At 34.6% G+C, this 12,972-nt stretch overlaps 2 protein-coding genes across 4 annotated transcripts in view; one reads left to right on the top strand and one right to left on the bottom strand.

Moving 5' to 3' along the window:
- Positions 1-4,209, bottom strand: part of LOC148614147 (uncharacterized) — a 24,122-nt gene extending 19,913 nt beyond the window's left edge. Inside the window, exons 1-5 of the mRNA XM_088587999.1 lie at positions 4,015-4,209; positions 3,178-3,294; positions 2,225-2,304; positions 1,778-1,876; positions 495-617 (exon numbers count right to left, since the gene is read on the bottom strand). Coding sequence (XP_088444125.1) covers positions 495-617; positions 1,778-1,876; positions 2,225-2,304; positions 3,178-3,294; positions 4,015-4,064 — 469 coding nt within the window. The 5' untranslated portion in view covers positions 4,065-4,209. The remainder of the gene's footprint in view (positions 1-494; positions 618-1,777; positions 1,877-2,224; positions 2,305-3,177; positions 3,295-4,014) is intronic.
- Positions 4,188-12,972, top strand: LOC148614146 (uncharacterized). 3 transcript variants are annotated; one of them, XM_088588000.1, is made up of 2 exons: positions 4,188-4,309; positions 9,445-12,971. In XM_088588000.1, exon 2 carries the CDS (start codon positions 9,487-9,489, stop codon positions 11,650-11,652), a length of 2,166 nt encoding a protein of 721 aa, XP_088444126.1. In that variant the 5' UTR covers positions 4,188-4,309; positions 9,445-9,486; the 3' UTR covers positions 11,653-12,971. The 3 variants fall into 3 exon arrangements, with proteins under 3 accessions (XP_088444126.1, XP_088444128.1, XP_088444127.1); XM_088588002.1 differs by lacking the exon at positions 4,188-4,309 and adding an exon at positions 6,983-7,028 and having other exon boundaries at positions 9,445-12,972; XM_088588001.1 differs by lacking the exon at positions 4,188-4,309 and adding an exon at positions 7,017-7,349 and having other exon boundaries at positions 9,445-12,972.

Here is a 12,972-nt window from a genome sequence, read left to right as displayed (position 1 = left end):
AAAAAGGGAAATAATAATTGTCTGATGCCGCCTGAAAAGAGAGGGTTTAACACTTATGGCGATTTAAAAGTATGGTTGAAGCCGAGTGCAGTATAGTTAGCTACATAATGGAGTTCAAAGGCTTTTACTTTTAACAAAAAGGCAAAGTTTTCACAAGATAAAAAACATTATCAACTAGGGCTTTTTAAGATTTGTGATTTTCGTAAATCACAAATCATTAAAATATTTGGAATGTGCTACTATAGGCATCTCAACGCAGTGTTAAATCTATAGAAAGAATGTGCATTATTCTGGCTTAGTTCTGTTGCCAATTTTTGTACCACCGCCCCGACAAATTACAATTTATAATATCAGAACGCCCCTATAATACTGATTTCAAGGACAGATTTTGATATTTAATAGTGTTTCGAATTGGCCATATTTGAGTAAGAATCCCCCAGGTTAATTACCTGTCTCCTTCCCAACAAAAAAGATTTCTATTTACTTTAAAATACCTGAACATGTGGCTGCGTCGCTGTTCAGTCGATAACCAGCTTTACAAGAACATTTAAACGATCCATGGGTGTTGGTACATTTCTGTTGGCAGTTATCTGTCCCTAATTGACATTCGTCAATGTCTGTATAAAAAAAAATTATATCATGAGTTTACACGTGTAAAACAGGGAAAGTGCATACTTCTTCAAAATAATTTACACCATCAAATTTTATGCATATTTATAAATACTAAAGAAGTCGTTCTCCCTGTGGTATTTTCTACAACTCGCCTTCATTGGCATGGGCACGGAAGAGCTTGTATTGTCTTGTTATTTATCTACTTTTATAAAGATCGTAAGATACATGGTACAAAAAAATACCAAGAAGCAAACTAAGTACGATGGAGGACATGGAATCGGTAGAGTGCTTACTATAGCTAAGCACGATGGAGGACGTGGAATCGGTAGAGTGGTTACTATAGCTAAGCACGATGGTGGACATGGAATCGGTAGAGTGGTTACTATAGCTAAGCACGATGGAGGACATGGAATCGGTAGCGTGGTTACTATAGAAGCTACTTTTCATAATGCAGGCTTCCAACTCACTTTTTGAGAAAGATAAGTCATTTTAGGAACACATTTAAAAAAAAATATACGGAATATTAACTACGGCTTTTGTGAAAAAAAGTAATATTTTTTTCAAAATTTAACTCATAAATTGAAATAAAACTACCCTGTAATCTTATCAAAAAAACGAAAAATAGATCATTAGGATTTAGTTTCACAATCAATAATAAACACATTCAGCAGTTTCACACACTTTATTGATTTAGGTCCAATTCATCAGCTGAATGTATACCCCCATCACTGTGTAACCAACTTCCGGTAGATCGTTATAAGTATCTAAAAGTACTAAAGCTAAAATACATTAATGTTATTGATATCTGATTTAAAGCGATTATCTGCAATTGACCAAAAATATATTATTTTAAAAAAGTAGGAATTTGAATGGATAATAATGGCAATTTCAGGATTTTCAATATAAATTAGGAAAAAAAAGGCTGCCTCAAAAAAGTAGAAAAAATAGGGGAAAATTGAAAGCCTGTACATAATGCTTCTACAAAATTTTAAAAAGTAACATTAGGTTGAACCTCGTCTATTTTAATGTCCCGCTAATATGTGTGTCTGCCTAGTCCCGCAAAAATCGTACAATTAAAATCAAGCGAGTTTCCCCACAAAAAAGGAACACGGAAAATCGATTACATCCCATGAAAAGACCAGTTCACAGCATAACATTTTGATACCTGCACATCGAGCTCCACTAAAGCCAGTCCTACATACACACCGGTTAGGTGTTGAACAAGTACCACCATTTGGGCAAGATGTTGACCCATAGCATATGGCTGAAAAATAAGGGTACTTTCTTTTAGTATGCAAGCAATCTCAAAACTGAAAAGAACTTGATTGAATGATAACTTTTGAATCTATCTTGAGTAATACTAAAAACAAGATTTTGCCAAATTAAAGAAAAATATTTTTCCAACAAACATTTTCGGTCAGACGCTTTCGGATAATTGTACTATTTTAAATTCTTATTTACAGTAATCTCGGACTCGGAAAATGAATCACCCATTTTTATAACAACTGAGGTACTCTTTTTAGTGGTTTGTATGGAGCACTCGATCTCTTTTCTCTTATCGCCTCTTTTCAAAGCTCCCTTTTCAGTTGTCCAATTTCTTTCTTTGACTTACGTTGTGAACATGAGGAGCCAGTAAATCCTGAGCAGCAAAACGACCGTTGGCATACTTTATAGGCTGTACTGCTGACTTGCCTGAAAAATAAGAACAAAATTATAAATGTTTAATTGGAAATTCGTCACACTTTTGGTTTACTTATTAAGTGTTAAAATAAGTATACATTTGTTTACAGCTTCAGATTTGTACATGGTCTTCATATTGAATGGCCTGCTTCGGCTCTATCAGTGGTCCACCATCTATCTTATCATTTACCATATATAACGTGCATTTCATCTCCAACGTAGTTTCCTACACATGCATCCCTTTATTTTGCCTAACCCTCTGTACATCCCCTCTACTCTAGTTACCCACACCCCATGCTATATCCTTGCCCCTACCGTATACATCTTTTCCATCCAGTTCCGTGCTAGTTTCCAACACATCGTACTGTATCTTTACCTATAGTGTGTACATCTTCTCTGATAAAGTTTCTTCTACCCTATGCCATATCGTTACCTATACTTACATCTTCTCCATCCGGTTATCCACACTTCGAGTTGTATTCTTACCTATACCGTGTACATCTTCTCCATCCCAGTTTCCTACACCTTGTGCTGTATCCTTACCTATACCGTGTACACCTTCTCCATCCCAGTTTCCCACATCTTGTACTGTATTCTTACCTATACCGTGTACATCTTCTCCATACCAGTTTCCTGCACCTTGTGCTGTATCCTTACCTATACCGTGCACATATTCTCCGTCCCAGTTTCCTACACCTTGTGCTGTATCCTTACCTATACAGTGTACATCTTCTCCATCCCAGTTTCCCACACCTTGTGCTGTATCCTTACCTATACCGTGTACATCTTCTCCATTCCAGTTTCCAACACCTTGTGCTATATCCTTACCTATACCATGTATATCTTCTCCATCCCAGTTTCTTATACCTTGTGCTGTATCCTTACCTATACCGTGTACATCTTCTCCATCCCAGTTTCCCACATCTTGTACTGTATCTGTGTGTACTATAAGCAGTATAACCACAGGAATAGGACTGATAACAATACCCTGCCTCAGAAACACTGTAAGAAATATAAAATACTGTCATCTTATTCAATTATTTTAATTATACGTTAAACAACAGCTAGACTGGATGCATGAGCTAAAAATCTTATAGTTCAAGCTCCTCTCGTCAGTTATACGGAAAACGTGAAGTGGCTCTTTTCCATTATTCTTTCGTAACGCTGACTAGGAGTAAGCAGTTCATTTTTCTATTGAATTTTTCTTAGATCGAACAATTTTTTACTCGAATACACTTTTTACTGTTTTTGGATTACAGTAAAAGCCACCGAGCAAGTGAAAGCTATGTATTTATACAGCCTAGTTGACCAAGTAGTCTTAGTGCAGCTGGTGTTGCCATAGATGTCATAGTGGTACGAGTTCTAGTCCGAACGAGGGAACAACCAAAAACTTCCTTTGCAAATTTGACAGTTTTGACATCGTTGGGAACTTTTCCGATCCTTACATGTATATAATTGAATCATAAAATATAATTACAGTCACATTATGAATGAATAAGTAAATTGTAAGCTTTCGGCCATAGCATTTATAAAGCATAAAAAACGAAAAATATGTGTTTCATGTTTCTATTTGTTTGGTTAAACTATCGATTCGGTCTTGGAAAAATCATATAGACGAGTCTGCGTTTTCTCCATCGGCGTTAATGCCACATGCAAATTGAAGAACGAACAATTTTAAAGAAGGCTTAACAGGTATGGCCGAAGGTCAGTAATAAAACTTACCTGAGATAAACAACAAGGCAAAGTGATGTAAGCAATCCAATCCGAGCCATGTCCGAACTTTAAGATACACGCGCTTGAATCACTGGAGTAAAACGACGTAGTTTGATCCGGAAAAATAGCCTTTATTCAGGAAATATTGTAAAAGCAATAACAAGTGTACTTAAGTATTCCCTGGTATAAGTACAATGGTGTATTCATTAATAGCATTCTTTTTCATCTCTTCCTGTTTGTCTTGGTTACTTAATTGCAATGAAACGGGGACAAATCGGCTTACCTACTTACTTCGAACTCGAAAGTAAGTTAAAATATATTCCTGTTTGGAAGTAAGATGGGTTTTATTTTGGCACGAGTCATATATTTACATATGTATTATATGTATAACCGTATATGTAAAATAATTGTACCTGTATCTTTCTTGAAAGCAGGAAATCAGCCGAAGTAATATGATTAGGAAAGTATGCCTTAGGCATTTTGGAGGTTTTACATTTTCTCCTATGTAATTTGTGTTATTTTGATACAAATCGATTTAATTAATTTTATATAGAGAGAGTCAAAACGTAGAACTATCATCAGTATTAGTCCGAATTTCCTCTGGCCCTGTCTGACATATCAATATCCAGATAAAAAAGAGGAGGGTTGTAGGGTCAGGGGAAATTCGGCCTACATCAATATAAACACACACAATACAAAATTTAAAACTTTTTTTAGTCATTGCATGATCGTTCAGAAAGTGATACCAGGGCTAGGGCTTAAACTTTCGGTTACTTTTTTCCGTTATTAATTTATTTATTTGATATATCTTTCCTAAACAATTGTGTATTATTATAGACGTCCAGGTCATCAGAGCTAAATATAAATTTTAGATTTTTTTAATCCCTCGATCATTTCTTGATAAAAAGTTGTTCAGTTTGTTCACCTTTCCTTTGCGCAGGTTTCATTTTTGTTCTTATGGTAATTCTTTAACTTCATCATGTCTTTCAATTTCTAAAATACTATTTCTTATTATTAGTTTATTAACTTTGATTCTTAGTATCCGAATAAAGTTATCTGCAAACATGTACCGTATTTGTATGCTTTTTAAAGGTTCGAAATTTGTTTTATTAGTTTGTCTTTTGACGTGCTCCCCAGTTCCGATTTTGATATAAGTAATCATGCATTAACCGAAATGAAACCAGGTAATTTAACTTGAGAGCAAGGGACAGACAGACAATTGTTATGTTACATACAGAGATATGTATACTGGGATAATAAACATGATAAATGATTAAGAAAAAGGATATAGGAATGATCATCAAGAATAGAAGAATGAAAAATACAAGTGAAAATGGACATATTAATGGGCAGTGGCGGATCCAGAGTTTTAGGTAAGGGGGTCCCCAAAAATTTTTTTTGACAGGGTCACCAGTGAGAAGCACGTAGTGAGTATTTTTCATGACTTAACACACACAATTTTTTCAACATTTTTTTTCTAAAAGGATTCGCCACTGATGGGTCATATGTTAATTTTCATACCAAAGTTTGTCTTCGACTGGCTTCCGAAGTGACAAATATACCAGTTCAGATATACCCTAAACATAAAATAGGATAAATTAAACATGATCAACATGCTAGCCATTCGAAGACAAAACAATTAGTGGACAAAATTACAAAATTTTGAAGCATGTTGCATATTGACAAGTCTATCTTCAAACACTGACGCAAGATCATCCCTTATGGGTTTGCCCGTCACTGCATCATTTCCCATGTGCAACGAGATTATATTCTGATCAATTTCAACTTCACTGGTTATCCTATCATTCCGATGTTGTGTATTTTTAATATATCATACAGGCGGCAATCGTCATATATCCAACCTCGACATGCATGTCTAGTATTTCCTGAAGGCATCTCCATCTACATTTCATTAGTCTCAATTTCCTCTGACCCTGCAACCCTTCTCTTTTCTATCCAATACGAAGAGAGAGAGAGAGAGAGAGAGAGAGAGAGAGAGAGAGAGAGAGAGAGAGTGTGTGTGTGTGTGTGTGTGTGTGAGCATCAATGACACAAACCTAGTTCTCTTCCTTTTTGTCTTTATTGTCAATTGACCTTTTTTCAAATGACATTTTCTTTACAATATCCTGGACTCATAATGTGAACATTCTGATATTTGATGAATTACTGATCGACTGTCATTTAACTTCTAATGTATATAGTATCCCGGGCAGGAACCATAGTGTTAACATTTGGGGTCCCTCTTATAACAAATATGTACACTAGTATTTTCTGGTTTTATTTAGATGATATTGATTTAAAGTTATCTGTCAATCAATCATTCAATCAATCAATCATAATTTACTGCCCTAGATGAGCGGACATGTACTACATTGTGATCATTGCCATTCTATTGCCTCCATGTACTTATAGTGTCATATATAAGTTGCATATTTTTTTAAATAGTAACCAAATGAACACTTAACATCTTTATTTGAATTCACATACATACTTCGTATAGGAAAACGCTAAGTCTGATTAATTATAAAAGTCTTTTTTAAATACTTCATCCGAATGTTAGAATTAATATTATTCAGGCCAGACCCATCATACTTATACGTGGGATAGTCATCATACATGTACAGAATTAATGCCCGTGCAATTAGACGATCAAAGGTTTCCATCATGTTAAAGTCAGTGTTACTATGACAAAGCCTAATGCCCAGGATTAATGACCGTGTAAATAAAAACTTTGACAAAAGAACTCCAATCTGTTTATGTTTGATGAAACGCTATCAAATAGAGTTAAAAAACACATATAACATATACTAAATTTATTTTCATGTGTACGTTGGATGGGTTAACTTTATCGTATTAACCGACAACTTTGACAAAGTATTGACTAACGGACGAAATTAGTTGTGATCTGTTTCGATATGGTTATAAGATAAACCTCAAGTGAACACCAATCGGAACTACTCGGACAATTTCTATACAAAAAAGATAATAAAGTTTGAGTAGTTCCGATTGAGAACACGATTCAGGTAAACAACACAAAAATGTAGTGTGATACTGGGTGCTTTAATGAAGAAGGAACTATAAAGATTTTTCAAGCATTTGCCTATTGAAAACTTGGCACCCCTGTTGTAGCATTTGGAATTCTTGACAGTTCACAATTACATGTACATGTAGAAAGTACATGCCCATTAACTTGTTACACAGTTTCCTGTTGTTAATACAAAATGTAAACAAGGATTTTAATAGTTGACATGGTGTTAGTCTGGTCTAAATTATCAGTGAATATACCTCACATTATGGAGAAATTTGATGAAAAATTTCCTGAATTTCAAGGATTTTAAGAAGAGGTACATGTATAACCATTGTCATTATTGATTGTTGGTACATGTATCTGTATCATATAGTCTCTTCTAATCATGATATAAAATAGTGTTTATTTTTTTTTTATTCCAACTCCAATCCAGTTTTCTGTTTTACATGTACATGTGCTGTAAATCTGAAAGTCATTGACATGCACAAAAGAGTAGTTACATTGTATGTCTTACACAATTTTAATCAAGATAAAGAGTACTTACTGCATCCTAAATATAGACTGTCTGCTGTTGATTGCAAGGCAATTCTGGCTTTTATAGTATGAAGTTAGATATTATGACATTACTGTGTTCTAAAAAAAGTATTTATGATGTGTACTGTATTGTGAATTTTCTCACAATACTCAGCTCTACAGTATCATGTTGAACACAAGCCATTTTCCATCATTTCATATTGTGTATACATAGCATATAATTTGTAGAATTTGTAACTCAAAAAGTATTTTGCCTATATTATTCAAATTTTGTAAAGTGTTTATGTACATACATTGTTAAAAAGATATGGACTTCTTATTACAGACAAACTTGACAAATATTTGATATGAATTTCTTCCTGTCATACTTGGATATTTGCTATCATAAACACATAATTCAGGTAGTCTTGGTTAGTAATCATACATATTAAAGATATTTATGTGCTAACAAATACCAGTACATGTATATGATGGTGACACATAACCAAACGTGTTTATTTGGTCTTGTTCTACTTTTATTCGGTCTAAATGAAATAATGATTTATAAATAATTTTTTAGATTTTAAACCACAAAATAACTAAAGGAAGGTTGTTATTGATTTTAGGGACCATGGGGCAAAAACAGCATTCAATAAAATAACTAAAGAACTCCAGTAAAAGCATATAGATCTCCATCATATTGTTCCTTTACAACAAATGATGACTGGGATTTATTTTGGAGATGATTACTTGTGAATTAGGGGTCAAAAAAGCATCCAGAAACAAATATTTTCCTAATCTCCCACAGTCTGTATGATATCTTAGTATAAGTAAATGGATCTCTTAAAAATTGTACTGGTCACTAGGTGCCAAACTCCCAAAGGAAGGCTCGGGTTGTTTTTAGAGGTGGTGACTATAGAACCAACTTGGAATTTGGTCCAGGCAGGATTCTGGTTGAATTCTGATCCTTAGTCAAATCTCAAATCACAATTTTCCAAAACTATCAAGCTTTTGTACTATGTCTGTATCTGCTCCAACTGTTCAGGGTTCAAACTTTATGATCATATCAAGCTGTGTGGCGGCCATGCAACATATTCTGCTGTTTTATATTGAACCCTATGGTGATTTTTACACAAATAAAAAAAATGGTGTAAATGATCATTCCTGTTTATTATACATTGTATAGTCAGTACATTTTCTGGGTTTAAAAGTACTTTGTATTTAAAGACCACAAAAAAGACATGAATACTATTTATATTTCCCACCAAAAATCAACCTTAAATTGTTAAGCCATAAAATTTGGGGAGGAAAGAGTAATCAAGGGAACCAAGGTTATAGCGGTAATCAAAAGAATGCAATCCAGGGACAAAGACCAGACATGGAAAACAGACATACACAACAAAGAACACAAAGCAACCAAAATCACACATACAAAGCAACAAAAGTAAACGAGCAACTCGGACTCCACTAAAAACGGGGAGCATGTGCACCAGTAGGGTAAGCATCCTCTGCTTTTCTAGAAACACCAGCCGAGTTGCTCATAAAAAGGGGGTTGTTAAAGAGAGAAAATCTATTTCTAATCTTTAATTTATACCTATAAAACTCCTTGAACATTTCCTGACTACAAATATTGTTACATCCTCTGTTGCAATTAGATGAACCTTGGGTTAATTTCTCGCTAGATGGACTTGACTAATGTAAATTAGTTTATGTCATCATTGCACTACTAATGAAAGTTTTTCAAGTACATGTATGTACAATGTATTTTTTTCATAGCAGCTTGAACATGTAATATACATGTACCGGTAGATGTACAAGCTCTAAAATGTAATAAACACAATGCATTAGATGTGAATAGTATAAGATACTAATTTATATTAAACTTTCTTGTTTTTTAGATTCTGATGGTTTCCATTGAATGGAACTGACAGACGAAACTCATGACTCACCTACTGCAATATGCATATGACTGCCTGGATGTTCTGAACCAGTATCTGTTGAATTATTGGCCACTTAAGATAGTTTTTGGATTAAAACCATTGCTACAGCCATCAAAAGATACAGAAACAACAATACAGAAACTTTTTACATATTTTCGAAAGATTGACAATATTGATGAGTTAGAAAAGAATTGCTGCTCACTTGCTTTATCCTTATCACTAGATGAGAATATACTATCCTGTCGTGATCACAATACTTCCTATAACCTTTTACAATTAGCAATTGCAAAGGGGGCAAAATCTCTTGTGAAAGTGTTTTTAAAATGGCCGCATGACAAGCTGGAGAATGACTGTTGTTCCCCTGTCCACCTTGCTGCACATCTGGGCCATGTTGAGATATTGGAAATTTTACTTAAGAATGGTATGGATGTAAGAAGTCAAGCTGGTATTTGCTATCCTCAGTGGCATGTACCATTAGGTAGAAGGACAAACTGGTTAGGGAGAACTGCAAATCCTATTTATAGTTGCAGTTTAAATAAACATTTGCCAACCCATTGGGCTTGTCATAGTAACAATGCTGGCTGCCTTTCCTTACTTCTTACCCACATGAATCAGAGAGGTTACACAGTAGATTTAGTTGACCTTCTTCACTATTCATGTGACTGTGGGGCAAAAGATTGTATTCAAATGATACTATCTCAGAATGCTTCTATTGTTAATTCCAAGGATTCAAATGGGCTTACCCCTCTATTGAAGTCTGTAAAATGGGGAATATCATGTACAACAGTATTAATTAACAATGGGGCTGATGTTAAAATCATTGCAAGTAATGGCAACACTGCACTACATCAACTTTTTGGTGGTGAGTTCAGTGGTTTGTTCACAATATTTGACACTTCAGAACTGCTGCTAAAAACTGGTGTTGAACAAATGATTAACTGCAGGGACAAAAATGGAGAGACACCTCTACACTTCCTAGTTTCACATGTTTCTAATATTCCTAGTGTTAAATTTCCACCACATGTGGTTGATGAAGAAAACTATAAATCATTACATAATGACTATCAGGACCAAGTTATTCAAACTCTAGAGCTATTACTCCAGTTCAATGCAGATGCAGGGATACTCAACAGTTACGGAATAGATTCTCTTGGTAAACTTATGTACATCTCATTGAAATCAAGCATGGGAGAGAATGCAGTGTTACATGAGCCACGCTTTCATAATCTTCTTGGAACTTCATTCCATAACTATAATAAACATCATGGACACCTTCATCAGGCTATAGAGGTTTTGGTACGTTATGGGTCTAATATAAACAGGCCTAGTCCTAATGGTGCTTCTCCACTTTATGTCTATTTCCAGTGCTTACTAAATGAAGACCCTACAAACTTGTTTGTGCAATCTGACTCTGTAGTTCAAATAGTAGAGTTACTTTTAAGCCATGGGGCAAAACTTCAAGAAAACGCACCAGGATATTTTAACATTGTTTCCGAGTTTGCCAGTGGTCTTAACTGTATGGTGGATAGGCGAATTATATCTGAGTTTTCCTCGTTAGTCTGTAGATTATTGACAGTCTCTGTGAAAAATGGTCAAAACCCTAACCAGATAGATGTTGTTAAGTGGGAGGATAGTATGGGCTTCCCAAGATGTCAAAACAGAAGTGCATTGGATTTTTTTATGATTTTAGTTGAAAAGTTTCCCTGGAAAAATCAGCAGCTAGTGGAAATCCACAAATGGTTAAAAGTTTTGTTTCAATTGGGTGCTGATCCAGACATACAACCCAATCCTTCTAATTTCGTCGTTTGTCATTCACAGAGCTCTATTTATCTAAAAAGATTGGGATCTCAGTGTCTGAATTCATGTGTTTCTAATAGAAACATGTTTATGGACTATGCTGTAGAATTTTTCATGTTATTTTACAATACTATGTCTCACGACGCTCTGTATAATTATCTAAACGCTGCAAAGGTAACATTAAACCCTGCGAGAAATTTGGGTTGCGAAAATAGTCGCATTGTTATCAACTTGTCTGAAAATCCGCGGAGTCTGAAGCAGATTGCAAGGCTACAGATTTATAAATCCATCGACAGAAAAATTGCTGAGAAAGTTCCACGGTTGCCATTGCCTAAATCTTTGAAGGAATATCTTCTAGAAATTTATTAATTGCATTAGCAATGTGTTGACTCAGTAGACATTTTGTGTTCAGAAACGATAAAATGGTGCTATTTGTTAAGAAATGAAAAAAAAAAGAGTTTTCTTTTGTCTTTAAACGATCCGGAGCCGTAAAAATGCGGTTTTATAATGGTATCATGATGTCGTTGTCGTCCGTAGTTATGTCCGAACAATAATGTAACTTGAGTATAAGTGTATATATGTAGATCTTTATTATATATGAGATATATATACCACAAGATGCCATACCACAAAAATGAAGCCTGGTATTGATTTTTAGGGTTTTGACTTGAACCGTTTAGGAATTGGGGATCAGAATAAGCATTTTATAATGTTCGGACAATAACTTCATTATAAGTAAATGTACCACAGAGTGTCAGATTAAAAGGGAGGCCTTGATTGATTTGTTGGGTTGTGACATGAACGTCTGGAACTAGGAGTCAGCAACTAGCATTTTTACGATGTCCAGAAAATATGGATCTCTTTGAACTTGTTCTACAGGGTGTCATTTCTCAAAAGGAGCACTGTGGTTGTGGTTGATTATTGGGGTTATGACTTAAACCCTTTAGGAATAAGGGGTCAGGAACGAGCCTTATCTCTACGTGTACTATACATTGTATGTCCCAACAATACGTTGATTATAAATAAATACATTTGAGAGGACTTTTTCCCCAGGATTCTGACGACGAGTAGGGCCAATTTCAAATGTGTTCAAATGTCAGAAATTTACATTGGAATCTGTAGGAAAAAACCACCGTTTTCTCAGAAATGCGAATTTGTGAAAAATCAGAGGAATAGTGTTAAAAAATAGCAACCAAAGTCGTTGAAAAAGCATTTTCGAGACTTTATTGTTCTGAATTTAACACTTTGAGTCGGGAATTTCCAATGAAGCACCATTCCAATGTACACGTACTAGGTTTTACGTTCTGTGATACAAGTCTAACACATCCTTTATAAGCGCGTAACTGTTAGATTAATATATATAACACAGAAACATAAAACTTTATAATGCTTGAATGTGCTTGTTTTAAGTACGATAATTGACAAAAAATGGCTATTACTGGTAAAATGGAAGAAATATATTCTCCTTTTTAGGAAAAACTCAATATTGAAATAGAAAAATACGCGCCTAACATGAGTAGATATGTTGGCTATATCGATGATTAAAATATTATTACCCAACATGTCTTTTGTACACCCGTTTAAAAGCCAAATACTTAACATTTAACATTTTGGTTCATGTTGAGGATGTTTTTTTTTCATGGGTGGGTGTGGCAATTTTCACGTTTCTTGATTTGGAAAAGTTCCAGT

Source organism: Perna viridis, chromosome 6 (genome assembly GCF_037379345.1).
Source record: "Perna viridis isolate PV_CMFRI_1.1 ecotype Kerala chromosome 6, ASM3737934v1, whole genome shotgun sequence".
Lineage (NCBI taxonomy): Eukaryota > Metazoa > Mollusca > Bivalvia > Mytilida > Mytilidae > Perna > Perna viridis.
This window is presented reverse-complemented; position numbering and strand designations above follow the sequence as displayed.